We start from the raw sequence: 24,077 nt of genomic DNA on the forward strand, positions 1-24,077 counted from the left end.
ATATGAATTATTTTCGAATTTTCCCAGATTTATTCGTTTCCCGAGTTTCTGAAATAAGAGACTGCAGAAGACTTCATTTAGGGTTTACAACCTCTATCAGCTGGCGTAGGCCGGAAAATTAGTGTCGTTTCTATACACCACTGGCGCTCTGCTTCCTTTTTTACTTAAGGGGCGTATAGAAACGACACTAATTTTCCGGCCTACGCCAGCTGATAGAGGTTGCAAACCCTAAATGAACTCTTCTGTAGTCTCTTATTTTAGCAACTGGGGAAATTAATAAATCTGGGAAAATTCGGAAATGGTTCCGATCATAATGGAAATCTTACAGTTAATTTATAAAAGGAAAATGTAAAAAGGGTTTGAATATAAAAATTCCTTCTTAAAAATTAAATATATAAAAAGCAATATGAAAAGCCCATTTGAGCCATAAGACAACACGGCCGGCGTCGGAGTGATCCGATACTTTGTGCGCCACTTTTCTAGGCATAAAAAATAGGGGAAAAAATCTGAAAAAAATTCAGACAATAGAAAAAACGTAAAATGACATAAATCCCAAGTTTGGTGAATTTATGTCATTTTTTCGATTTTTGCCACCCGAAAAACCCATATGAAAAATACACGCCGCCTTATGGAACGGCGCGGGGTGATCCCATACTTATGGAGGGGACTGTATGCAAGGACTGTCAGCCAGTTCATGACACTGAAATGAATTATAGTCTTACAGGCTGTGGTGAGAACTATTAAGAAGACCTAAATTTGGTTTTCATCGTCGTTTTTTTTTTTTTTTGATTTTTTATTGATTCAAAATTTGAGTGGAGCCGATGTTTTTAAATTTAAAATCATTTTCATTTCTCTTCCGGATATTTGAATGTCATTTTTGAATTTTGAACTTAATCAAAGTTCGAAATGGAAGGTAATTCGAGGAGAGTTTATTAGGCTGACGGCGTTATGTTTTTCGTAAGATAGCTTTTTGTTTACTTTTTTTTGCTCTTTTCAATTTTAAACGATTCGATTAGTGAAATTTTGTTCAGTAAATTTCAAAGAAAAAGGCCGTTTTGTTTTGAAATTGAAGTTTTTGTTCTTTATTTTTTATGGAGTATAGTTGTGTGTAATTAACAACTTGGATGAGTAGCCGTGAATAATAATGAAAGAAATTTCAGATTTGTTTTCAACACAAGAATTTGTATTTCCCGCCAATTCTGGCATCAACAAATGCGTCCTTAAACCATTTAGAATTAAACGAATTTGACGTGTGTCTGATTATTATCGTTTCAATGCAGGTGACGACAACACATTTACAAAAGGCCCAGATTCAAGCCGAGGCAGAGCGACAGGAGCGATCCGGCACCGCAGGATCGTTTGGGAATGTGCCCGCAAACGGAGCCGACGGAAGTTGGAGTCGTGGTGGCCCATCCGCCGCCAGTTCCGGGAGCTTTGTGCAGGATGCACTGCCCGGTGACTGGATTGTGGGTGAAGTGGGTGCACTGGGCGTCGCCGGCGCAGACGTCGTTTCCGCACACGACAGGATCCAGGATGTTGAGGACAACGTACAATTGCAATCCGATAAAGGCGCAGTTGTTGTTGTAGACGCACTGCGGAGAATTGGGCAGCAGACCGCCCAGGATTCCGCCCAAAAGTCCGCCAAGCTGTTTGGTGCTTCCGCTTTCCGGTTTGGAATCGACGCTGTTGTCCGCCAATTGCGACGCCAATGGCTTCACTTCAGGTGCCTTTTTTTATAATTGAATAATTAAATTAATTCTTTTATTATTAGAAATTAGATTTTTTACCTGAACTCAAGTTAGAGACGTGGATTGAATGTTGGCGCCGTTAATGACCGGAACGTTGGGAGTAAAGGGTGTGGCTGCCTGCCGGCGGATGCGTTGGTCGGTCCTGTAATTAGCGACGGATTTCACCGGTGCGGATGAATCGCTCTTGACAGCACCAGCGTCTTTATTGCTGGTGGCATCCAGAGTTGCCGATGCGACGGCCATCAGCATTAAAGCAATGAAATATTTCTGTGCCGGTAACAGAGAAATAATTTTAATTTTTAATTACATTAATAATGGGAAATAGTTTTACCTGCATGTTGGCTATTGGTGATCTGAGATTGTCAACTGCAAGAGTCAGCCGTGTCTGTTTCATCTGTCCGATTGGTGGTGTCTTTTATATCGTTGGAATATCGACGCCAGCGGCCATTTCAACTTTTGATATTGACTGTGGGAATATTCAAAGTCAAGGGCTTGATAGAAATATTTCCAGATGAGGGCCTTGTCGATTTCTTAGGTTTGTTTGAGAAATAATGATTTCGAAGCCATTTTCTATTATTATCTCGGGGTTTTAGAGGGTCAGCCGATGGATCAATATGCATTGGAATTATTGTTACCTAACGAGCAAAAGAAATTGAAGCTATTTGAATAGTGAAGCTTCATTCTTGCATCTATGGTCTTGCCCATCAAGAGGAAATTCCTTAAATGTTTTATGGTTAATTCAATTGTGCCGATTGATTGGTGTATCTTTTAGTTGGCAGCCCATCGCAGATGTCACGTTCAACTTACCAGATTATCGATTCTTTTATACGAAAGCATTTTGTGGCCCAAATTCATTTCCGGTTTTCCCAATTTCCTTATTTCCTATTATTATAAATCCTGTTTGAATCTAATACGTAATGCTGTCTGCTTGGATAGATTACTCGATTTCCATTCTGAAATATTATTTTATCAATTGAAATTGGTTGTTTCACTTTTTAAACCAAACAGAACACAAAACATTCAACGTTCTAAAAAAGTAAATCAAGATTTCTATCACTCGATAATTTTAGAATCTTCTACTGTTTTAGGCTCTCTTACATCAAACGACAAACAAAAATGATTTTTAATATCCATCGTACTTTTATTGTCTTTTCTTTAGGGTATCCAACACATACAAAATTGCCGAGCTTCAATCGGAGTTAACTATAATCCACTAGACCGACACGAAAAAAAACCACAGAGACCAGAACAAAAACCAGAAATAATTGAAACAGACAAATCTAATCACACTACAATGGACGCTGTAAAATCTGCCGAGGACGTTGCTGGAACTGCCGGATTCGTTTGGTCGTCTTATTCGACCCTCATTTTTACTTGCCGATGCCGATATCCACATCGAGGCAGACTCCGATCAGAGTGGGATGAGGTTTGAGGCAGGGCTTAGGGGGAAGGGTAGGAATGGTAGGACAAATTGGACAATGTGGCTTGGTTGGGCAAGTATGGCAAGGGGGCTTTGTGTGGCAAGTAGGACAAGTTGGGCAATGAGGAGGAGGAGGGCAAGTGTGTGGGGGTGGACAAGTAATTGGAGGTGGGCAGGTGGGGCAAGTGGGTTTGGGTGGGCACGTGGGGCAAGTGGGTCTGGGTGGGCACGTGGGGCAGTGATAAGGATGATGGTGGTGATTGTAATGAGGAGGAGTTGGTTTAACACAACTGGGTGGGCAATGAGGGTGGCAATTGACGCATTTAAATTCAGCATCGTCGCTGGCAGCTTTATCGTCGACCACGGCCGTTTCGTCCGCTATTCCCGCCTGTATCACAAATAATTTTTATTCATTCAGATCAAGACTTGAATGAATTAAAGATAATTAATTTTACTTCATTTGATTCTTCCTGGGCCAGCACGCAGGCGGTGGCGGCCATCATCAGAGCCAAGATCGACAGTCCCTAAACACACACAGCGGTATGAATTTCGAAATTTTATTTAAATTAATTGAATTAGATTTTATACTACCTTCATTTTTTAAGTTTTCTTGTGGTGAAATAATCAGACTAGAGGAGGAAGAAACCGGTGGACGGATGGATTCGATTGGACTCCGGCATCTTATTTATACGTCAGCCTGCAGTGGACTTAGCCATTGCAAGTATTTGCATATTAGCTAAGTATTTGCACATACAGCATTTTAAAATGAAGGCAGCAACCTATTACGCTGACTAAAAAGGGACTTTTGCAACGTTAATTTATTTTATTGCATGGTTATGTCGATATGCCAAATATTAGCCAATGTCGCTATTGCTTATATGTGGCATTGAACGAGCTGTTACCATTTTCTAAGTGTCGAATTAATTCTCCGACTAGCGAAATGATTTGATGGCCAAGGACAAATTGAGACAAGGGATGGGCGATTTAAAAAAATTTTATTTTCTATGGGGTGTCATGGTTTCATTTAAAAAATATGTTGCCAATGGTCGGATGTAAATGCACCTGCTATTCCTGTCCAGACAAAATGAAACTAAATGTTTTTTTTGTTTTTTTTTTTTTTTCAAAATAGAACGCAGGTGGCGGACCACCTGCTCTTATCGCTTCGTTATCCTGGCCTGTCCAGGTGTTTCTGTTCCTGTCAAATGGAGATGAATTCGCTGTGATGTCCAGGCCATTGGCATCGACCAACACGGAACGGAATGACGATACGACACACGTTTAGCTGCGTTCACAGTCATTTGACATGTTGTTAGTATACTAGACAGTCTAACCCAAACACTCACTTATTGGTACAGGTTTTGTTTAATGGTGCCATTCTTTATTATTCCCTATAGGTTGGATTAATTAAAAAATGGCGTCACTTTGCAATTGGGTCGGCGTCTTTTTTCGGAAAATTCTGTCGTTGAATTCGAAACGTTTCCGCCTGGGTTACTTCGTTATTACCTGTTTCCTCATCTACTGGACCTATTCGGCCATTGTTTCCAACCAGCAAGTCGTTTCAGTTTGGCTAAATTTCATTCAAACTAGAAAATTCGACCTATTGATGGCGTCCAATCGGAAAATTGACCGACGGACCTGTTGCCAGTCTCCCGATTATTCCAAAGATATTTGCGGCCGATCCAATTGCACGTCGTTATGTCCGTCTCCTCGTGATTTAAACCAGTTGAAGAACGACGGACCAAACGCCTTTTTCATCGAAACGTCCGGCAGTGGCGGTCTGAACATCCGCCAGGCCTTCGCCGTCGAGTCGCTGGCCTTTCACAATCCAAATTTAACTGTCAACGTCCTTTTCATGATGGACGACGGCCATCAGAAACAAATCAAAAATAAAGTGCTGACCGAAACGGTCGAAAAGTTAAAATCTAAATACGAAAATATTCAATTCATCATTGTCGATTTGAACGAGTTCATGGCCGGCACGTCGATGGAAAAATGGTTCCACTGCACCGACTGGCGGACAGGGCCCTACCACGTCTCCCATCTCAGCGATGGCCTCCGCTTTTTGACTCTGCACAAGTACGGCGGATATTATTTCGACCTGGACGTCATCTTCGTCCGGCCCGTCACTTATTACCGCAACTTTATCACCGCTGCATCGGCCACCAATTTCGCCAGCGGCATCATTCACGCAGATTATGGACATCCCATCACGCAACTGACCGTTAACGATTTCCCTACCAATTACAAGTAAATCCCCAACATTTGTTTGTTTTTAAAAATGATCTTGAAATTCATTTGATTTTTAAAATTAAATTTCTTTAGGAAAAACAAGTGGACGCACAACGGACCGGATTTGGTGCTGCGGGTCATGAAAATCTTTTGCCGAGAAGAGAATTTCAACAAAATCAATTACGTCAGTTGCCGAGGGTTTGGTGTCCTTCCGGCTTCGACATTTTCTCCCATCCACTGGAGCAATTGGCAATCGTTTTTCAACCGTAGGCCGGCCAATGAAACTGGAGTGCCCAGTTGGATCACCAATCAAATCGTCGGCGTCCACGTTTGGAACAAATTGAGTTTCAACGAAACGGCCTACAAGAATTCGACGCAGGAATACGTCCGACTGGTCAGAGACAATTGTCCCATCATCTACTCCATCGCCCCCGAAACATTTTAATTGGTTCAAGTGAGCTGTAAGGGCTTTAAGTCTAAAGGTCTTTACACAAATTGATTTCATTCTTTCGTGTTTATGTCGTTGTGTTCGTTTTGAACTGCGCATCTCGACTAGTTTTATGGTTTTAGCGTCGTTGTATGTCGTCGTTAATCAAATGCCTAGATAGTGCTGTCCTTTTTTAATTGCAGCCAAATGTTTTAGTGGGTTTGAGAGCGGCTGAATGGCGACAAGCTTCACTTTTGAGTGGGGATGCACCCAGTTGACACACTTGTGTTTCACGTCTTCTTTCACATCTAGTCTCATTTTATACTTTCAGAAATTTCATTAATCGAATATTAATTTGTTATGCTCTTTTGTTTTCGTCGTCGACTGTCGGTGATGGCTGGATTCATCATCGTCTGCTGTTTCTTCTTCAATTTCGTCATCAAACAACCAAACAACGAAGATTTAACCTTAATTGAGTTTACCGATGAATTTAGTAACGAGACGGGAGCCGACCGCTACATCGTCCCCAACATCATCCACTTTATTCGCTACCAGAAATTCGAGCTCAATTTCGTCGATTACGTCGTTTTAAAAGCGGCGATGCGCAACCACAGGCCGGACCATTTTTATTACCACACCAACATCAAGAACGTGACCTACGACGGCAAGTACTGGGACTGGGTGAGAAAAGACGAGCCACTCTGGTCCCGCATTCGAGTCAAGTACCTCGAAGCTCCGACGGAAATTTTCGGCCAGAAGCTGAGCGACGGATGGCGGTTCCACCACGGGAGCGACATCGGACGCATCCGCGTCCTGATGCAATACGGCGGTATCTACCTGGACAACGACTGCTTCGTCATTCGTTCACTGGACAAGTACCGCAAATTCGAGTGCGCCCTCAACTGGGACGACAAGCAATTCATGGGCACCCAAACTTTAATTGCGCACAAGAATTCCCGTTTCATCAAACTCTGGCTGGAATCTTACAAGGGCAATTATCATTCGGATCGATGGTAATATATCAATTGATTGATTAATAGCTATGTTTTTATTTAATTAAATTAACATGTTGTTGTATAGGTACTACAATGCAGGAGAACGGCCAACGACTGAAATCCTGTTCCAGCAACCGTATTTGATCCATCGGGTGAAAGGCGATTTCGGGGCTGCCACGGGCGTTTCGATGAGTCTCTATAAAAATCTGAAATTTGATTGGCGCCATTTGGATGTCATCCATTTGCTCATGAATCACCGTAGTTACCGTGAGTGATTTGTGATGACGTATACATTCAAATCCATTTTTATCTTGTAATGAAATTTGTGTTTTGATGGATTGTTATTACAGTGGATCCCAATTACAACAAGACGCCCGTCTTTGACGAGAACAACATCCGCACTTACGAGTATCCATTCGGAGACATGGTCCGCCATCTCCTCGACATGCAATCACCTAATTCTCCTAGTCCATAAATATAACCCACCGCATCAGGTATTAATGTCCATCAAATGCGAGTGGATTATTTGATTAATCGTAAAATTAATGCTACGATAGTTACTGCTGTACAAATAGCAAATTTGATTCGTTATTAATATTCATTATTCTTTGGGATTATACACAGACTTTTATCCGAGTAATTGAGCAATTGTTTTATGAGGGAGGGATTTAGCCACGATTGCAGGTATACAATTAACATGTAAGAAGCCGTTCTTTTACATATATAACCTTGGCCATTTAGACATCTATAACCGGATTATTTTAAAATCTCTGACGAATATGGGCGGGGCTGCCAACTGGATGGGTAAAAGGGGGTCTAGCGAACGTGTTATAGTTCTTTCAACACACACCGGGACCAAACAATTTTTATACGACAAAAGTGTCACATCTTTTATCTAATATCCCATCAGGAAGTGCAGCTCTTAAAGAACTTTATTACGTTTCTTATCGTTTGGGCGCGTTAATTCAAACTTTAAAATAAATGTCACATTTGCGCCGGTCGAAATCTAACGAATCTAACGCCGACTAGAGTTTTTAACACACATACACACATACACATCACATATACAGATATACTATAAATATCGTATAATAGTCCCTCGTTACCAAAGATGACCAATTTCAACTAAATCTATGCACATAATTAAACGACTATTGCCATTGTAAATTCAGCTATAAATAAATGTGAACTTTGAAACGGGTTGAATATATAGTTTATTTTTAGCTGGGCGATTGCACTTGCTCTTCATGCACATGGCCATTTAAGGTGACTAATATTAGGACCGGGTGATGGGGTCGCCAATGTGATTAAATCAATTCCGCTAGACCCCCATTTGTTCTATTAATAGAAACATTTACTCGTTGAACTTATAACCGCGGAGTAAATTAAAACGAAACCGGTCTCATCTCCGAATCATTTCGGGCTGGGCCGTCCTTGATATAAAAACGAAGATCGCCCAGCTTTTGACACGGCAGTCGTTCGAGAGTCAACGACTAAAACAACAACTCCTATTCGATTTTCTTCCGCAATTCAATTCAAAATGAAGACCTGCTGCTCGCCGATCCTTATCTTCCTGCTGGCCAGCCTCACGGCCGTCGCCAACGTCTCTGCTGCAACAACAACAGTAAACGTCAACAGTTGGCTCAAATTTTCCTTTAATCACTTTTGTTGTACAATTTCTAATGTTTACAGGTGACTACGACGATTACGACGACGACCAACGCAGTTTGCGGTAGTATGGCGACGGGCGTCTCTTCCAGCACACTGACCAACTGCCGACGCCGACGCAACTACTGGATCGACGTCCCCGCCTACATCGCCTTGAACGACGATGTCGACAACCAACTCGTCCAATATTTCAATCCTACCAAGACTTATCAGTAAGTAACTCTAATGTCTTATATAGTTAACTCTTTAAAAATAATCCAATTATTGCTAAAGGGTGGAGCCGACTGTTTGGCCGTTCAAATCCAATCATCAGCCAATCGATTATCATCCGGCTTATTGGCTGGGATCATTTTTCCCCACACCTTCCGATGTGATCCAGCCTTCCGTCATGTCGGCAACGGACGTCGAGCAGAAAGGAATGAAATTGGGACTAACTGCTCTGATTGCCTTGATTAAAGGCGTCCTGGGTTCGATCATACCGCCTGGAAATACCAGCGATGTGACCGTCACATCGACGAAAACGGAGACGGTCATCAGCAGCACGAAAACCATTTTCATTTCCGGCTGCAAGCCGGTGCCGTTCCCTTTCTCGACTTGTCAGTAAAAACAATTTGAATTTCCCGCCATTTGACCTTTTTCTCAAGTAGTTTAAATTTCCCGCTGTTATTTATATATCATGATCTATTGCCATTTAATTATTGATGGAATATCCAGCCCAATTAATAACCGAGAATACACGGGGACCCAAAATAATTTGGAAACATTTTCTGGTCGAACAGCAGCGGCTTTTAGAGGATGCCCAGATCCAAGCCGAGGCAGAGCGACAGGAGCGATCCGGCACCGCAGGATCGTTTGGGAATGTGCCCGCAGGTGATGCCGCTGTTGTGCGGAGTCGGAGTCGACCAGCCGCCAGTCGATCCGGGGGCTTTGTGCAGGGTGCAGGTACCTCCGTTGCGGTGCGGATCGTGAGTGAAGTGGGTGCACTGGGTGTCGCCGGCGCAGAGGATGTTGCCGCACGTGAACGGGTTCAGGATGTTGATGATGATGTACAATTCCAGGCCGATGAAGGCGCAGTTGTTGTTGTGGATGCAGTGCGGAGAAAACGGAAGCGGAATCGGAAGTCCTCCCAGTCTGGTCAGTGGCGTGGCTGCCGCCGATGTTTCAATTCCGTTTTCAGACGTCTGGAATTTTTAAAATTTTTTGAAATTTAAAATTTTGGCGCCAAAATTTGTTCGTTTGAAAAAAAAACCTGAACGCGGGTGACAGACGTCGATTGAATAGCGGTGACGTCGATGACTGGAACATCAACGGTCGACTTGGTGGATGGCGAATCTTGACGGCGGAATCTGGACGAATTGATCCGGTAATTCACAGGAGATTTCGATCCTGATGTCGAATCGACAACCTTGCCAATTGGGTCGGATGATGCCACAGCGGCCACCAGCACCATCACAGCGATGAAATATTTCTATCCAAATTGAATTGAATTTAAGTGGAAATAAAATTAGAGGTAAGTAATTAATTTTTTAAATATTACCTGCATGTTGGCCAAAAAGAACTTGTAATTAAATTAGTTATCAGAAAGTCCTTGTCAGCTGCAGGTCGAACGATGTCTATATCACTGTACTGGCGAATGCTCTTATTTATATACCATAAAGAACGTCAGCCAAAGCTCCGATGGCGTCGAATTTAATTTATGCATTTTGTATTACATTCCGCTGATTTTCTGCACAGGCAATTGGTGGACCAGACGGTCAAGGGTTTTCGAATCAAATCTGCATATCATTTCAAATGAAGAAAGACGAGATGAAGTAACTCTATCGGATAAGATGTGGCTATATTCGTCTTTAATAATAAAGATCTCGAATTACTTCACGTGGTGGAGAAATCAATCTAATTCAGTTATCAAAAGGATTACGACTTATAATTGAATTCTAAAATGACGAAATTAAGAATATTGAAATTAATTTTTTTTTTTTTTAAATTTTTTATTGATTGACATTTTTATTTCTGTTATTTTAAATATTGCAGGGTGGTGACACGTTGTAAGGATAGTCGCACTGATTGATGGCGTCGTTGTAAACCAGTCCGCTAGGGCAGTTCTATAATAATTTTGGTTTATAGAAAAATTTTGAATTTCATAATTCAAAAGTTGGCGCCAATGGAAAATATGACATCACTTACGTAGAAATAAGGGGTTCCATTTGAGCACAGGTAAAACGTAGTGCAATCTTCCGGATTGGGGAAAATGTAATCGTCGCTCGACTCATTGGCGCAAATGTCCGGCCCGATCGTTACTGTGCTGGGCCGAGTGTCAGTGCTAATAGTTGATGGATCGACGTCGGTTGACGCCCAAGATGTTTCCCAATTGGCTGTCGGAGTCAATTCGCTGGTAATGTCAGTTGACAGTTCAGGTGAAATAGCCTAAAAGAATTAGATTTTTATCGATACTTTTTGTGGATTATTAATTTTTAAATGATTATACCTTGAATGGATGTTGGACTAATAAGGAATTCTCTGCCGCTGCGAAGATGAAAAGGCCAAGAAATGCCAACGTCTTGATGGCTACTTTGACCTGCATTTTCTAATTAGATTTTTATTTCAATTTGTATATAAACTACTAGACCGGTAGACTCGATTGTTCTGCGTCTTTCAGCTGGACGTCTGTCGTCTTTTAAATTGTCAAGTTCCATGTCGCTTCTGTCATGGCTAATCTCCTATCGCTTTATTAAAGATATTAGGACTTTTATTTATGTCATCATCTGGAAAGTACCAAGTGCAACCCCGAATAGGTCAAATGAACACACATTCCAGCCATTCATTTCCTTTTGACTCAAGATAAACTATAGAACAGGGTATTATATAGTTGCCATGAAAGGAATAACTATAGGCCATGCAGGATTATAACGGGATTTCTCCTTGATATCTATGGGGGGTACTTGAGTCAGTGTACTGTTGAGCTTGATGCGGATTTAGATATATAGACTCAGACACCCGGTCGGATAACAATAGGAAGAATTACAACGCCGTCGACACATGTGGCTTAAAACAATCGACGTCAACGGTGAGTCATAATGATGCCATATAGAACACCATTGAATTTGAATAGAGAAAAGTCAGTGTGAATTATAGTTTAAAAAAAAAACATTATTTCTTTTAATTATAATCTCATTTAAAAAATAATTGACATTTGTTCGATTTAAGTCTCCAGAGACCTGTGGGGAACAAGTGACGTTCTCGGAATTTGGATTCGAGCAATGTTGGGAAAGCTGAGCCAACATTGAATGACAAATTAGATGATCGTGAATGAAATTTTTTTCTCATGCTCCCAGGGGATGTGTCTTTAACACAATAAAAATTTAATTCTAATAAAATGAAAGTTTTTCAAACAGCTGGGAGGAGCCATTTAAAAGATGGAAATGAATCAGCCTCTTTCTCAGAATTATTTCCTAGAAACGTTGATGAGAGCATTTGGTAGACGTCAGGGAATCAGTCGATTGCCTTTGCTGGCAATGGAATAACTAAAAGAAACTGACTCCGACATTGACTACATTCAAAACAGCATGTTTTAATTGATTTTTAATTATTTTGATAATTAATTTTCGCGCTTTATTCGTCTATGCGCTTCTAATTTCAATAACAAGCTTGATGTTAACGCTTTTTTGTCATATTTTCACCAGTTTGTCACAAAATACAAAATTAATTGAAAAATCGCCCAACTTGCTGACAACTACTCTACCGTAATAGCGTTTGAGAATGTAATTAAGCGCCGGTGAAGATCAAATACGAATAAATAATCATGTAATCTTGCCAGCGCAACAGCGCTACACTGAACTGTTAGGGTTCGTTAGGCTCCTCCTCCTCGCTGTAGGCAGCTGAGAGGAGATCTATAGAGCGGGGGGAGGAGTCTCGCGGCGGCCGTATGCGTTTCTCTGAATAAAATTCAAACGCTTTTCTCAAGTGAACGACATCAAATGCTACAAAATAAATTAATGAGCTGTAATTTTACGGTTATGATTCCCGATAACATTTTGTATAAAACGGCTTAAAGCTTTATCTGTACAGACGTCAGGCGTTTGTTTCTTTGATAAAACGCCATCCCTGTTTTAGGTTGCCTGATTGAGTATAAAGTCGGTCGTTGGTAGTCATATCAATGTATTCCATACGGAATACATATACTAAAATTGGAACGATACAGAGAAGATTAGCATGGCCCCTGCGCAAGGATGACACGCAAAATCGTGAAGCGTTCCACATTTTTTGCCAAATTTATAACCCATTTTGACTTTGATTAATTAATTTCTTGAAAATTGATAAAATGTCAAAAGTTTACTGAAAATTTAGAGATTTGTCAACGACTGAACTTGATGAAACAATCATACGTGAAGAAACCGCAAAAGAAAATGGTTACAAAACACATTTTAATTGGATAACTAGCAACATTTGCATCAGAGAGGGTTTGCTATGAACTCTCATCTTTGTCGGTAAGGCACACGACTGATTCTCCGATTCTCTATGGCAATTTAACAACGTTTTTCTTGTTGAACTTCCGAGAATAAAGAGCCTGTCATATCATAATTCGTTTGTCATGCGTATTAGCCCCTCCCCCTAACGGTTTATTTCTTTCAGTCTTATTGTCTTGGGAATACTATGAGAAAATTGCGATGAATGATTCCGAGAACGTCCCTTTTCCGTCAAATAGGTCCATGGAGACCTTTTAAATTCATTATTTGTTATACCGCTTAAAAAAGAAATTTCGGTGTGACACGAAAAATTTAAAAAAAAAAACAATTGACCCTCTACAACAGTCTGTAACTCTGTATTTATTTTGGCGAATTAACTTGTTAAATTAGCATAATTCAATGTTGCGCTCTAGTGTCGCGTTCTAGTGTCGAATTTGTAAAGTTTTTGTAACATTCCTGGCAGACTAAAAATTTTGACAACACTTACACATGTGCTTGGAAACATCAATGGTCTGAATCGAGCCTGTCTTTTGTGTGACAATAGATCTTATTATACCAACTTTGAGTAATAGCTGCAAATGGCTAACTTGAACGTCAACACTTTGGATGAAGAATTCATCACTTGTCAAATTTGTTTGTATGAATTTGACGAGGAGAATAAGAAACCCAAATTTCTGCAATGTTCCCACACCATTTGTCTCGAGTGCTTCCAGGTCTGACGTTTTTTAAATGATTGAATTTCGTTGTATGCAATACAATTTTATTAGCTAGGCCGCACGCCAACAAGACACAATCACTTGCCCTTTCTGTCGGACCTGCACATCAAAAGACAACACCAATGGAGCAGAGTGGATTCTGCCAACCAATCGATATGTTCTAGAAATGATCAGAGTGAACAGAGCTCAATCAAATTCTGTGCCGCCAACTGCACTGCCAGTGTAAATTCAATTTTTCACTTTTAAACCTAATTGATTATGTGATTTTAACTTCTTCGGTAGGGAGTCAGAAGAAGAAGAGTATGCCTTGATGGAAGCGATTGAAGCCATGCAACAGAGATTACTGAACCAGGAACAAGTGATTACTACACCAGCAGATACTGCCGTCTTGTAAGATTTGATTTTTCAAAGTTATGAAACTGACCGGACACTGAATTTTGCATCTCCTTTGGTAGACAGCCAGCTGATGAGGATGAACAATTGAGGCTTGCACTGGAAATGAGTTGTAGAGATATGGAACAAGAAGCCTTGAATGAAGCGATGCGCCAGAGCTTATTGAACCAGCAGCAGAGTCAGCCCGAGTCGAGTCAGCCGAGCCTAGTCAGCCCGAGTCATCCTAATAGGCATCGGGAATCACAAGGGAATTCGGTAGCAGCAGCCGGTGCCATCCCACAAAGCACCGGGCCTGATTCAGCCAATGACGTGCCCTCTGATGAAATATTCTTGTTTCTATTACTGTGTTCATCGGTACTATACTATGCCTTTTTACTAGTTTGCCAATTGATTCCGTTCTTATGGTATCGCTTACATTTTGCATTGGGAATTGTATTTCTGTTGGTTAACAGCGCAGTTTATTCGTCCCAAGTTAACTTGTATATAATATTGTTTGGTTTAGTGCTATCATATGATATCTTCTTTCTATTTTTGGAATTGTTTATGTTCTTTTTCTATCAGTTGGAATTGTTATTAGTAATTGTATTTCTCTTCTTTGTTTGTGAGATTCTTATTTTTAGGGGTTTTTGTCACCACCGCACCGTGCCTCTATCTAGCACATTCTAAAAGTGATATAATTTATCCGTCTCTAAAGTTATTTTGAAAATTAATGTTATCAATAAAGTAAAAGCCAACCTGATTTCTAGGTCAACGTGGCCGGCAGCAATGTTGGGAGTGTTGGACAGCACAGCCGGCAATTAATCTTATAACACAGTCAAACGGATACCCACATCTTTGATAATGATTTTAAAGCACAAATATGAATTTTGTAAACTTTGTAAACTGTTTTCCTCAACTCATCGTGTTCTTCCTAAGAATTGTGGGTTTTTCAAATGTGATTTAAATTTTGCCATTAATAAAAGTCTAAATTAAATATTCAACGAAAAATGGTGAATTTTACGTTCGAACCTTTTCCTTTTGTGTAGGGTACGTTAATTGTTCCTTCGATAATAGAGTTTACAAACCCCCTTCGATTGCGAGCTCTCTTTTCCGTCCTTGTTTCTTTACAATATTTTCTCTATTTAGAATTACACTCCATTTTTATGTTGCCTGAAAGTTGACTGCAGGACCGCATCACACGCTTCCAGGATTCCGGCCGTCCGGCAGACTTAAAAATTATTTTGCACCTTAAAATGCAATTTGGCACCTGCGTGGCCGTATGAGTCATCAGTCACACTCAGTCAAAATTCAAGGTCGGTGGTCCGTACCTGTGTGTTAGTGTGCCTGTGACCTGATGACCTCGTGCAATTTACCAACTTTAAATAATAGCTAAAAATGGCCATGAGAGTTGACACGTTGGATGAAGATCTGATTACTTGTCAAATTTGTTTGTACGAATTCGACGAGGAGATTAAGAAACCCAAATTTCTCCAATGATCCCACACCATTTGTCTCGAGTGCTTCCAGGTACGAATTTTTTTTAATTTATTGAATTTCTTTGTGTATGAAATACAATTTGGATAAGCTAGGCTACACGCCGACAAGTCACAATCACTTGCCCTTTCTGTCGGACGGTGACATCAAAATACAACAGAAATGGAGCAGAATGGATTCTGCCAACAAATCAATATGTTCTAAAGTTGATCAAAATGAATAGAACTGAAGCGATTTCCATGCCATCCACTGCAACAGTGTAAATTCAATTTTTCATTTATAAAGCTAACACGATTCTGATTTTAACTTCTTCAGCAGGAAGTCTGTAGAAGAAGAGGCTGATGAACAATTGATTCCTGCAGTGGCCATTAGTGCTAGAGTGGTAGAAGATGAGGAGTATAACTCAAACTGGATTGAAATGATGGATGCCAGACTCCAGAGCTTATTGAACCAGCAGCAGGAACACGTGATTACAACAGCAGCAGCTACTGTGTAAGATTTAATTTTTCATAGTTATCAAGCTGATGACTTGATACTGAATTTTCAATTTTGCTTCTTCTTCGGTAGACAACCAGCCAATGAGGATGAACAATTGAGGCTTGCACTGGTCATGAATGGTAAAGAGATGGAACAAGAAGCCTTGAATGAAGCGATGCACCAGAGCATATCGAACCAGCAGCAGAGAGTCAGGCGGAGTCGTGATAGGCGTAACAGGCGTGATAGGCGTAGCGTGAATAGGCATGGGGAATCACAAAGGAATGCGGTAGCAGCAACCCCTGCCATCCAACCCACACCCGTGCCTAATTCAACCATTGACGAACTGCCGATTGTGGAAATAATGCTCTCCTTGCTATGTTTTTGTTTAACGGCATTTCTCTGGGTATTATACTATGCCTTTTTATTATTTAGGCAATTGCTTACGTTCTTTTTCTATCACCTTGAGGAATTGTTATTAGTAATTTTCTATCTATTCATTCTATTCTTTTTTTGTGCGATTCTTCTTAGTGGGGATCGAGATGGGGATTGGGATTCCGATTAAACTCTTAACCACCGCACCATGCCTCTATCTTGCACATTCTAAAAGTGATTTAATTTACCCGGCTGAAGTTATTTTGAAAATTAATGTTATCAAAGTAAAAGCCAACTTGTTTCTAAGTCAACGGTACAGCAAGCTCAAGCCGGCAACAAATCTCATCACACAAGTCACAGACCAACGGATCTTTTGACGATAACTGAGATTCTAAGCGCAGATAATAAAATTTTGATATTTTTCGTCGTCCCTTGTTTTCTTCCTCTTCGTGTTATTCCTAAGACTTGTGGATTTCTCAAAGTTATTTCAATTTTCCAACTAGTAACAGTCAAAACACAATGAATGAAAATTTGTGAATGTTTTGTTTTAACCTGTGTATGTTACTTATTTCTACAATATAATAATATAACAGAATTTTCTCTCCATAGTCCATACCTTTGGAACTTACCTGAAAGTTGGCCATAGAAACAACACACCAGAGTAATAAATAACGATTAATTAATAATTAATTGATTAATTAATTATTCATGAATTTGTTAATTAATTATTAATTAATTATTAATGATAAGGGGAGGAGTTATCTATTAATCTGGCCACACGCATCCGGCAACTTGCAATTAAATCTTAAATGAAATCTGGCAACCCGCATGAATCATCAGTTTTAAAAAAGCGGTCAAAAGTCATGGTCGGTGGATCGGTCGGCGAACTGTGTGTTGTGCAATAGAATCTACAAAGTTTTTAAAATACTGAAAATGGCGAACTCGAGAGTCAACACGTTGGATCAAAATTTCATTACTTGTCAAATTTGTTTTTCTGAATTCAACGGTGAAACTAGAAAACCAAAGTTCCTGCCATGCTGCCACACCATTTGCCTCGAGTGCTTCCAGGTATGACGTTTTTAGTTTTTTAAGTGGTCAACTTTCTCTGTATGTATTATCATTTATGAAAGATAGACTCTTCGTCGAGGGAACACTATTTTGTGCCCTTTCTGTCGGACGCATACAAGATTTAACGACAACAGCAATGGAGTAGAGTGGGTTCTTCCAACCAATCATTACGTGCTGGAATTGCTCAGACTGAATGAAACAGATTTCTATTATGATGTGAATTCCATGCCATCTACTGCACCAGTGTAAATTCAATTTATCAGTTGTTAAGTTAACGAGATTGTGATGTTAACTTCTTCAGCAGGGAGCCGGCAGAAGAGGTGGATGTACAATTTGCCCTTGCACAGGCCACACAAGAACAACAAGTGATACTACCAACAGTAGCAGCTATCTCGTAAGATTATTATTTTAAAGTCTGAAAGCTGACATGATACTGAATTTCAAATCTCCTTCGATAGACAGCCAACACACGAGCATGACCAATTGTCCCAATTGAGACTTTCTCTGGAAATAAGTGGTAGGGAGATTGAAGTAGAAATCTTGAATGAAGCTAGGCGCCAGAGTTTATCGAACCAGCAGCAGAGTCCCACTTTGCGTGACGTTGATGGTCATCGGGAACCACAAGGAAATACGGAAGTAGTCCCATCCACCCAACACACCACTACCGTGCCTAATACAACCAGTGACGATGAAGACCAGGATGACTTTTCGAATGAGGACATTTTCTTAATGTTTTTGTTAGGATACTATGTGTTATAGTCTCCGCCTAGGCCCTACCTCCCCCTCCGTCTTGGCTCGACACCTGAGCCCCCTCGCGGCTCATGTCGGCCCTACTTCCTTCCGGCCATGGGCCAGTCAGTCTTACCTTAGTGTTCTGCCTGTACAGTACTCCCATCCCGTCGTTCAATACAGTTAGGTTAACTCGGACCTCAGTTTGTTTGTCGATCCTCGTTAGATCATAACATTATGCCATTTTAGTATTTTGTCAATTATTTACCTTCTTTTGGACTCGTTCAATTGGGTCATTTCTGCTGGGAATTGTATTTCTCTTGGTTAACAGCGCTATCGATTCGTTTCGTGTCAACTTGTACATGATATTCTTTTGTTTGGTAGGCCTACTATCATACGATATCTTCTTTCTATTGTTGGAATTATCTATGTTTTTTTTCAATCACTTGGAATTGTTGTTGGTAATTGTATTTCTGTGGTTTTTTTGTGATATGGATTTTGATAGCGTTTCCGAGCTTAACAACTTCCATGCCTCATCTAGCACATTCTAAAAGTGATATGATTTACCCGGTTGAAGTTATTTTGAAAATTAATATTATCTAAGTAAAAGCCAACTTAATTTCTAAGTCAACGTGACAGCAAGCTCAACTTGTGGATTTCTCAAAATGTGATTTAAATTTTGCCATTAATAAAAGTCAAAATTAAAATTGAAATTCAATGAAAATTGGTAAGTTTTACCGTTCAAACTTTTTGTGTTCGTTAGTTATTTTATTTCTTCGACAACAGACAAACCCCAGCTTGGATTGCGAGCTCTCTTTTTCGTCCCTGTTAATTCTTTACAATGTTGTCTACTTCGAATAACAGTCAAATTTTCCGGTTTCATTGACATTACGTTGCCTGGATAGTTGACCGCAGGACGCCTCACAACACAGTGACACACGCTTCCGGGAGTTCCGGACTTTCGGGAGTTTCGGTTTTTTTCGGGCTTTCGGCAGACTTAAAAATTATTCTGTACCCCTAAAATGCAATCTGGCAACCCGCATGGCCGCATGAGAGTTAAAAATCAAGACCTGTGGGTCCTGTGCACAATTTACTAAGTTTTAAGGTTTTTATAATATAGCTGAAAATGGCTATGACAGTTAAAACGTTGGATGAAGATCTGATTACTTGTCAAATTTGTTTTTACGAATTTGACGAGGAGACTAAGAAGCCCAAATTCCTCCAATGTTTCCACACCATTTGCCACGAGTGCTTCCAGGTATATGAGGTTTTTTTTTAAGATTTAAATTCTTGATATGCAATACAATTTTAGTTGCCTAGATTTTACGTCGCTGGGACACTATCACGTGCCCTTTCTGTCGGACGTGCACACCCAAAAACAGCAGCAATGGAGTGATGTGGATTCTGCCAACCAATCAATATGTTCTAGAATTGCTCAGACTGAACAGAACTGAATCGAATACTGTGTTGTGTTCTGTACCAATGTAAATTCAATTCCTTTTTTATTCAGAGCCGATAAGATTCAGAATTTCACTCAGACTCTTTCATCAGGAGAAAACCAGTGGACCGGGTGGACCAACAATTGATGCTAGCACCAAACATAATAAATAGTAGAGAGATAGACGAAACAACATCAGTAGCCACTGTCATCCCAAACAAGTAAAATTTTATTTTTCAATTACAAAGCTGACATAAGAATAACCTTTATGAGTTTTGTACATTCTTCAGCAGGGGGCCATTCCATGGTATTTCAATTTTTTTTGTCGCGGTACCTCACCGATTTTGATTAAAAAAATACTGTGTGTTGTAAGTCATGGTTACATAACACTGTGAAATTTTCAAATTTTTTTGATCAGTAGTTGAGCGTGAATTGTCGTTCCAAATTTCCGGTTTTTTGCGGAATCGTAGTGCGGAATTTTCACTAAAACGTAAATAAAACGGCGGCGGATAGAGCAATTGAGATCGAACAAAAACCAAAAAAAGGAGAAAAAAAAATGCAATTTTTTGGTTTGTGTCCGAGTCTGATTAGTCATTAGCTAGGTTACGCAATCTTCATTTAAAGAAAAAAACTTTAATGGCTAATATCTCCATTCTCGAACGGCGAAGCTGATCGCGACTTGCGCCATTCGATAGCCCGTCTTTATGTTTACTTATCCTGTAACAATTTCTCTCCTTCCTATCTTCGTGTTTTAGTTATGAATTATTTAAATTTGTTCGTTTCCCCTATCTTTTAACACAGGGGCCATCGCACCTTACACTTCTCCCAGAGGGGGGCGCGCGCGTCGTTTACAGCTCCCCTAGGTATAGAGATAGGGAAAACGAACAAATTTAAATAATTCATAACTAAAACACGAAGATTGGAAGGAGGGAAATTGTTACAGGATAAGTAAACATAAAGACGGGCTATCGAATGGCGCAAGTCGCGATCAGCTTCGCCGTTCGAGAATGGAGATATTAGCCGTTAAAGTTTTTTTCTTTAAATGAAGATTGCGTAACCTTGCTAATGACTAATCAGACTCGGACACAAACCAAAAAATTGCATTTTTTTTTCTCCTTTTTTTGGTTTTTGTCCGATCTCAATTGCTCTATCCGCCGCCGTTTTATTTACGTTTTAGTGAAAATTCCGCACTACGATTCCGCAAAAAACCGGAAATTTGGAACGACAATTCACGCTCAACTACTGATCAAAAAAATTTGAAAATTTCACAGTGTTATGTAACCATGACTTACAACACACAGTATTTTTTTAATCAAAATCGGTGAGGTACCGCGACAAAAAAAATTGAAATACCATGGAATGGCCCCAGGGAGATAGCAGCAGATGACGATGAACAATTGAGGCTTGCACTGGAAATAAGTAATTTACAGATGGAACAGGAAGCCTTGAAGGAAGCCATTTTCCTAAGATTATTGAACCAGCAGCAGAGAGTCAGGCGGAGCCGTGACGGTCCTAAGCTGAGGCATTGGAACTCAAAAAAGAATCGGGACCCACAAACCACCGGTCTTGATTCAGCCAATGACGTGCCGTATGTAGTAGTTCTCTTTGGTACATTTATAACTTTTTTAAGGGCTACTTTATTGTGCCTTTTTACTATTTTGCCAATTGTTTACGTTCTTTTTGTAGCGTTTAGCATTGCCATCAGCAATTGAATCTCAAATTCTTGGTTGTTTTAATGTCGGGAGGAATTTCAAATCAAACTCGTAACGACCTCACCATGCCACTAGCTAGCAGTCTAGCACATTGTAAAAGCTATGTAATTTCCCCTGACATCGTTATTTTAAAAGAAACATGAAAATGTCAACGAGGTGACATTTTTTTTGTTGAAATAGCGATTGGAACTCTGTAGTATTGTTAAACATCACTATACTGGGGATATTTATTCTGTTTAAATCTGTGACCTGTTTCTTCCTGCTTGTTAAACATATTTTTAAATTTAGAAAATTGGCTTTGGTCGTCCCATCATGTTATCTTCCAATTCTCCATTTTCCTTAGAAGGGTGAGCGTATTTCTCAAATATGATGTTTGATTTTGTAATTATTGGAAGAATAATCAATCAACGAAAATTGGCTTTACAACTTTCTTCTAGATCAAATTTGGATTTTCCCGCTTTTTCTTTGCCCTTCTATTTCTTATGTTAAATGTTAATTCTTATTCATAGATGGCCCTTCCAAACAGTGTTTACAGTGAAAACCCACTGTTCAAACTGATGCATTGGCTAGTTTGTTTTGATTTTTTGATAGGATTTAGTAGGTTTTTATTCTAAATAGTTCGTTAACATATAGCAGGGTAATGGCTTACTACTTAAGTTTTACAGGATTCACCGACAGATTTCTATATTTTGGATTGAATAATGTGAACTGAAAAATTAAGGAAAAAGATAACACTTTAAAAAAATTGTCATTGCTATTAATGTTTGCAGCCGATGAGAGCCAGAAGAGCGTTTTTATAATCACCTGACGTATCATCCTGTAATTAGCATAGAAGTAGGTTAAATAATATGTTCTGTTTTAATGAATGTTTATCGATATTATTTGGAATTATAGGTACTTACCGCCACATCCGCTTGAAGACTCCGGCAGAATTTGTTCTGGTATTCTTGCTTAATATTTCCCATGTCAACGTCGCAATGGCTCACGATATTGCGGATAAGGCTGCGACTACAACGTGCAACAACATTTCGTCTCAAACTCAAGTAATTTACTTAATTAATCTAACAATTCAAATTGATTTTACTCGTTGGTGCCCAGTCCTTTCATGGAATCGTAGAGTCGCTGAGCGATGTATCCTTGTCGGTTTTGGGCACATTGTACTGCATCACGTATGTAATATTATTAATATGTGAAAGCCAATTAACTGATAAAAAACATTGACTCTTACGTATTCCTAGTAAAACCTTTTCGGCATTGCCTGAGAATTCACTCGCAATGGCCTTTTCCAAACTGTGGCCATAATTCGCCAAATACAGGGTCATGACATGGCGCAAATGAGCCCAACTGCGAGTGCAAATGATGGAATTAAAAGTACTTTCATCCGTACCCAGTCGACCTTCTCCTATATCAAAATGAAACAACTTTATGTGCGTCTACGGAATAATAATCTAAGGTAATTTGTTGTTTACCTGCGTCGTATAAACGTAGGATATCTGATTTGGCTTTATCTTCATCAATTTCCATTTCGTTCTCATCCCGGTTACCCTGTGAAAAATTATAATTTTAAATGTGAACATTAAATAGGTGAATGTTTCATGCCTGGGCCAGTGAAACGCAAATCATTTTGAAGGTGCCGGAAGTGTCTCCCACAATGTCCTTTTCCATGGGACGGCCGTAAGCTGAAATCCGGTAAAAACAACAATTCAAATTCAATTGTTAAAACAAATAAATGAATGAACGCGATTGTGTTTTATACTGAGCAGGTAGGACTTGTTGATTTCTCGCATCTCCTGATTAGTGCGACTGCAAAGGATTTCAATCAACGTGTTTTCGTTGGTCCCCAATCCGGCCATGGCTTCGCGCATTTCACGGGCCAAGAAATTGGCCGTCGATAGGCAGAGGGCGACCATAACCCGTTCGAAATTGCGACTCAATTCACTTCTCAATTTCGACTCCAAATCCTACGAGTGATGGTAAATATAAACATAATAGATTTGTTTAAAATAAATGTTTTAATGATTTCAACCTTTCCATAGCCGGACTTGTAGGCCTGCGTGATTGAAACGCGCTGGTCGTTGCTGCGATGGCACAGAATGTTGATCAGGGCCTTTTCATCGGTGCCCATACCTTTCATGGCCTTATGGAGAGCATCGGCGTCGGCTCTCGCATCAAACAGCGCAGCCGGAAGCACGGTGGGAACATACTAAATGAATTGACGCTACTGTGGAAACTATGGATGTAAGTTTCGATTGAATTTGATTTACCCGTTCGGCTTTTTGCGGTGCCATTGGTTGTTGAGGATAATTCTGATGCTGCCAAATGGGCGTCGTATTGGCAGCTATTTGATAGAAATTATTGGCAGCCATTGCACAGTATACCTGGATAAAATTTGATTCGATAACGCAGCAGAGACACTGGTTGTTGCACAGCAGTCGATTCGTATGTTTAGGGATGTACTAAAAATAGGCCCAGTAATCTTGGATGGAAAGGGCGTGCTAGCTGTGCCAACTGATCTTACTTGTTCCCCTATTGGCTGTCGAATAAAAGACCTTAGACCTGAACCGCAAACTTCCCTTTTTCGTCACTCCAAATCTACAATCCATTCCGGGATTCATGTTGTTGGGTTTTTACGCATGTAGAAATAAGCTATCATCATTTGTTGATTTTTTACTTATAACATTGATTTAACTGAGTTGGTGAGCCGCAAGAGGATGTGTTGGTTTAATTTGAATTCAAATTTTTTTTTTTA

At 40.0% G+C, this 24,077-nt stretch overlaps 9 protein-coding genes, 1 long non-coding RNA gene and 1 other non-coding gene across 17 annotated transcripts; 6 read left to right on the forward strand and 5 right to left on the reverse strand.

The window, feature by feature from the left end:
- Positions 1-1,653: 1,653 nt before the first annotated feature.
- Positions 1,654-2,183, reverse strand: LOC124326667. Its single transcript, XR_006915589.1, has 3 exons — positions 2,080-2,183; positions 1,788-2,015; positions 1,654-1,727 (listed from the first exon to the last, which is right to left on the reverse strand). It is a non-coding gene; the product is annotated as an uncharacterized LOC124326667 (long non-coding RNA).
- A 685-nt stretch (positions 2,184-2,868) lies between these two features.
- LOC124326576 (putative small proline-rich protein 5) lies at positions 2,869-3,788 on the reverse strand. The gene is made up of 3 exons (XM_046785480.1): positions 3,760-3,788; positions 3,624-3,692; positions 2,869-3,556 (listed from the first exon to the last, which is right to left on the reverse strand). Exons 1-3 carry the CDS (start codon positions 3,763-3,765, stop codon positions 3,119-3,121), a joined length of 513 nt encoding a protein of 170 aa, XP_046641436.1. The 5' UTR covers positions 3,766-3,788; the 3' UTR covers positions 2,869-3,118.
- A 774-nt stretch (positions 3,789-4,562) lies between these two features.
- Positions 4,563-9,240, forward strand: LOC124326253 (lactosylceramide 4-alpha-galactosyltransferase-like). Of its 2 annotated transcripts, XM_046784977.1 has the most exons (7): positions 4,563-5,415; positions 5,491-6,837; positions 6,905-7,086; positions 7,170-7,313; positions 8,168-8,443; positions 8,512-8,699; positions 8,761-9,240. In XM_046784977.1, exons 2-4 carry the CDS (start codon positions 6,185-6,187, stop codon positions 7,292-7,294), a joined length of 960 nt encoding a protein of 319 aa, XP_046640933.1. In that variant the 5' UTR covers positions 4,563-5,415; positions 5,491-6,184; the 3' UTR covers positions 7,295-7,313; positions 8,168-8,443; positions 8,512-8,699; positions 8,761-9,240. The 2 variants fall into 2 exon arrangements, with proteins under 2 accessions (XP_046640933.1, XP_046640932.1); XM_046784976.1 differs by lacking the exons at positions 6,905-7,086; positions 7,170-7,313; positions 8,168-8,443; positions 8,512-8,699; positions 8,761-9,240 and having other exon boundaries at positions 5,491-6,314.
- On the reverse strand, positions 9,151-10,122 carry LOC124326534. Its single transcript, XM_046785433.1, has 3 exons — positions 10,025-10,122; positions 9,737-9,955; positions 9,151-9,668 (listed from the first exon to the last, which is right to left on the reverse strand). Exons 1-3 carry the CDS (start codon positions 10,028-10,030, stop codon positions 9,276-9,278), a joined length of 618 nt encoding a protein of 205 aa, XP_046641389.1. The 5' UTR covers positions 10,031-10,122; the 3' UTR covers positions 9,151-9,275.
- Positions 10,123-10,504: 382 nt separating this feature from the next.
- On the reverse strand, positions 10,505-11,109 carry LOC124326630 (probable endochitinase). The gene is made up of 3 exons (XM_046785549.1): positions 10,973-11,109; positions 10,672-10,911; positions 10,505-10,589 (listed from the first exon to the last, which is right to left on the reverse strand). Exons 1-3 carry the CDS (start codon positions 11,066-11,068, stop codon positions 10,506-10,508), a joined length of 420 nt encoding a protein of 139 aa, XP_046641505.1. The 5' UTR covers positions 11,069-11,109; the 3' UTR covers position 10,505.
- A 1,533-nt stretch (positions 11,110-12,642) lies between these two features.
- On the forward strand, positions 12,643-12,748 carry LOC124327889. The gene has a single exon (XR_006916229.1). It is a non-coding gene; the product is annotated as a U6 spliceosomal RNA (small nuclear RNA).
- Positions 12,749-13,408: 660 nt separating this feature from the next.
- On the forward strand, positions 13,409-15,130 carry LOC124326336 (E3 ubiquitin-protein ligase RNF168-like). 2 transcript variants are annotated; one of them, XM_046785096.1, is made up of 4 exons: positions 13,409-13,663; positions 13,722-13,888; positions 13,946-14,056; positions 14,122-15,130. In XM_046785096.1, the coding sequence occupies exons 1-4, from the start codon at positions 13,529-13,531 to the stop codon at positions 14,723-14,725; spliced, it is 1,017 nt and encodes a 338-aa protein (XP_046641052.1). In that variant the 5' UTR covers positions 13,409-13,528; the 3' UTR covers positions 14,726-15,130. The 2 variants fall into 2 exon arrangements, with proteins under 2 accessions (XP_046641052.1, XP_046641053.1); XM_046785097.1 differs by having other exon boundaries at positions 13,411-13,663; positions 13,949-14,056.
- Positions 15,131-15,318: 188 nt separating this feature from the next.
- LOC124327786 lies at positions 15,319-16,579 on the forward strand. Its single transcript, XM_046786783.1, has 5 exons — positions 15,319-15,565; positions 15,628-15,791; positions 15,848-16,024; positions 16,100-16,412; positions 16,538-16,579. Exons 2-5 carry the CDS (start codon positions 15,748-15,750, stop codon positions 16,577-16,579), a joined length of 576 nt encoding a protein of 191 aa, XP_046642739.1. The 5' UTR covers positions 15,319-15,565; positions 15,628-15,747.
- On the forward strand, positions 15,384-21,742 carry LOC124326470 (E3 ubiquitin-protein ligase RNF182-like). Of its 3 annotated transcripts, XM_046785338.1 has the most exons (5): positions 15,384-15,423; positions 19,295-19,436; positions 19,499-19,662; positions 19,730-19,837; positions 20,983-21,742. In XM_046785338.1, exons 2-5 carry the CDS (start codon positions 19,305-19,307, stop codon positions 21,326-21,328), a joined length of 750 nt encoding a protein of 249 aa, XP_046641294.1. In that variant the 5' UTR covers positions 15,384-15,423; positions 19,295-19,304; the 3' UTR covers positions 21,329-21,742. The 3 variants fall into 3 exon arrangements, with proteins under 3 accessions (XP_046641294.1, XP_046641295.1, XP_046641293.1); XM_046785339.1 differs by lacking the exon at positions 15,384-15,423 and having other exon boundaries at positions 19,196-19,436; positions 20,986-21,742; XM_046785337.1 differs by lacking the exon at positions 15,384-15,423 and having other exon boundaries at positions 19,202-19,436.
- On the forward strand, positions 17,225-18,376 carry LOC124326493 (E3 ubiquitin-protein ligase RNF152-like). 2 transcript variants are annotated; one of them, XM_046785373.1, is made up of 4 exons: positions 17,225-17,449; positions 17,516-17,694; positions 17,751-17,843; positions 17,908-18,376. In XM_046785373.1, the coding sequence occupies exons 1-4, from the start codon at positions 17,315-17,317 to the stop codon at positions 18,206-18,208; spliced, it is 708 nt and encodes a 235-aa protein (XP_046641329.1). In that variant the 5' UTR covers positions 17,225-17,314; the 3' UTR covers positions 18,209-18,376. The 2 variants fall into 2 exon arrangements, with proteins under 2 accessions (XP_046641329.1, XP_046641330.1); XM_046785374.1 differs by having other exon boundaries at positions 17,754-17,843.
- A 256-nt stretch (positions 21,743-21,998) lies between the features above and the next one.
- On the reverse strand, positions 21,999-23,854 carry LOC124326312 (annexin B9-like). 2 transcript variants are annotated; one of them, XM_046785061.1, is made up of 10 exons: positions 23,593-23,854; positions 23,355-23,531; positions 23,085-23,289; positions 22,928-23,007; positions 22,798-22,873; positions 22,557-22,730; positions 22,413-22,488; positions 22,231-22,336; positions 22,133-22,145; positions 21,999-22,036 (listed from the first exon to the last, which is right to left on the reverse strand). In XM_046785061.1, exons 1-10 carry the CDS (start codon positions 23,692-23,694, stop codon positions 22,011-22,013), a joined length of 1,035 nt encoding a protein of 344 aa, XP_046641017.1. In that variant the 5' UTR covers positions 23,695-23,854; the 3' UTR covers positions 21,999-22,010. The 2 variants fall into 2 exon arrangements, with proteins under 2 accessions (XP_046641017.1, XP_046641016.1); XM_046785060.1 differs by having other exon boundaries at positions 21,999-22,145.
- Positions 23,855-24,077: the final 223 nt, after the last annotated feature.

This window comes from Daphnia pulicaria, chromosome 2, assembly GCF_021234035.1.
Source record: "Daphnia pulicaria isolate SC F1-1A chromosome 2, SC_F0-13Bv2, whole genome shotgun sequence".
NCBI lineage: Eukaryota > Metazoa > Arthropoda > Branchiopoda > Diplostraca > Daphniidae > Daphnia > Daphnia pulicaria.

Bases quoted from the DNA above. Each gene is read 5' to 3' on its own strand.
- LOC124326576 (XM_046785480.1), bottom strand. The intron at 3,557-3,623 runs GTAAAATTAATT...TTTGTGATACAG, and splicing joins CCCAGGAAGAATCAAATGAA to GCGGGAATAGCGGACGAAAC.
- LOC124326253 (XM_046784976.1), top strand. From the start codon at position 4,580: ATGGCGTCACTTTGCAATTGGGTCGGCGTCTTTTTTCGGAAAATTCTG. The intron at 5,416-5,490 runs GTAAATCCCCAA...AAATTTCTTTAG, and splicing joins GATTTCCCTACCAATTACAA to GAAAAACAAGTGGACGCACA.
- LOC124326534 (XM_046785433.1), bottom strand. The intron at 9,669-9,736 runs GTTTTTTTTTCA...TAAAAATTCCAG, and splicing joins CGTCTGTCACCCGCGTTCAG to ACGTCTGAAAACGGAATTGA.
- LOC124326630 (XM_046785549.1), bottom strand. From the start codon at position 11,068: ATGCAGGTCAAAGTAGCCATCAAGACGTTGGCATTTCTTGGCCTTTTC. The intron at 10,912-10,972 runs GTATAATCATTT...TAATTCTTTTAG, and splicing joins TAGTCCAACATCCATTCAAG to GCTATTTCACCTGAACTGTC. The intron at 10,590-10,671 runs GTAAGTGATGTC...AAATTATTATAG, and splicing joins ATGGAACCCCTTATTTCTAC to AACTGCCCTAGCGGACTGGT.
- LOC124326336 (XM_046785096.1), top strand. From the start codon at position 13,529: ATGGCTAACTTGAACGTCAACACTTTGGATGAAGAATTCATCACTTGT. The intron at 13,664-13,721 runs GTCTGACGTTTT...TTTATTAGCTAG, and splicing joins TTTGTCTCGAGTGCTTCCAG to GCCGCACGCCAACAAGACAC. The intron at 13,889-13,945 runs GTAAATTCAATT...TAACTTCTTCGG, and splicing joins CCGCCAACTGCACTGCCAGT to TAGGGAGTCAGAAGAAGAAG.
- LOC124327786 (XM_046786783.1), top strand. From the start codon at position 15,748: ATGAATAGAACTGAAGCGATTTCCATGCCATCCACTGCAACAGT. The intron at 15,792-15,847 runs GTAAATTCAATT...TAACTTCTTCAG, and splicing joins ATGCCATCCACTGCAACAGT to CAGGAAGTCTGTAGAAGAAG. The intron at 16,025-16,099 runs GTAAGATTTAAT...CTTCTTCGGTAG, and splicing joins ACAACAGCAGCAGCTACTGT to ACAACCAGCCAATGAGGATG.
- LOC124326493 (XM_046785373.1), top strand. From the start codon at position 17,315: ATGGCGAACTCGAGAGTCAACACGTTGGATCAAAATTTCATTACTTGT. The intron at 17,450-17,515 runs GTATGACGTTTT...TATGAAAGATAG, and splicing joins TTTGCCTCGAGTGCTTCCAG to ACTCTTCGTCGAGGGAACAC. The intron at 17,844-17,907 runs GTAAGATTATTA...CTCCTTCGATAG, and splicing joins CCAACAGTAGCAGCTATCTC to ACAGCCAACACACGAGCATG.
- LOC124326470 (XM_046785338.1), top strand. From the start codon at position 19,305: ATGGCTATGACAGTTAAAACGTTGGATGAAGATCTGATTACTTGTCAA. The intron at 19,663-19,729 runs GTAAATTCAATT...CTCTTTCATCAG, and splicing joins GTGTTGTGTTCTGTACCAAT to GAGAAAACCAGTGGACCGGG. The intron at 19,838-20,982 runs GTAAAATTTTAT...ATGGAATGGCCC, and splicing joins GCCACTGTCATCCCAAACAA to CAGGGAGATAGCAGCAGATG.
- LOC124326312 (XM_046785060.1), bottom strand. From the start codon at position 23,694: ATGGCTGCCAATAATTTCTATCAAATAGCTGCCAATACGACGCCCATT. The intron at 23,290-23,354 runs GTTGAAATCATT...CATCACTCGTAG, and splicing joins ACAAGTCCGGCTATGGAAAG to GATTTGGAGTCGAAATTGAG. The intron at 22,489-22,556 runs GTAAGAGTCAAT...TACGTGATGCAG, and splicing joins AAAGGTTTTACTAGGAATAC to TACAATGTGCCCAAAACCGA.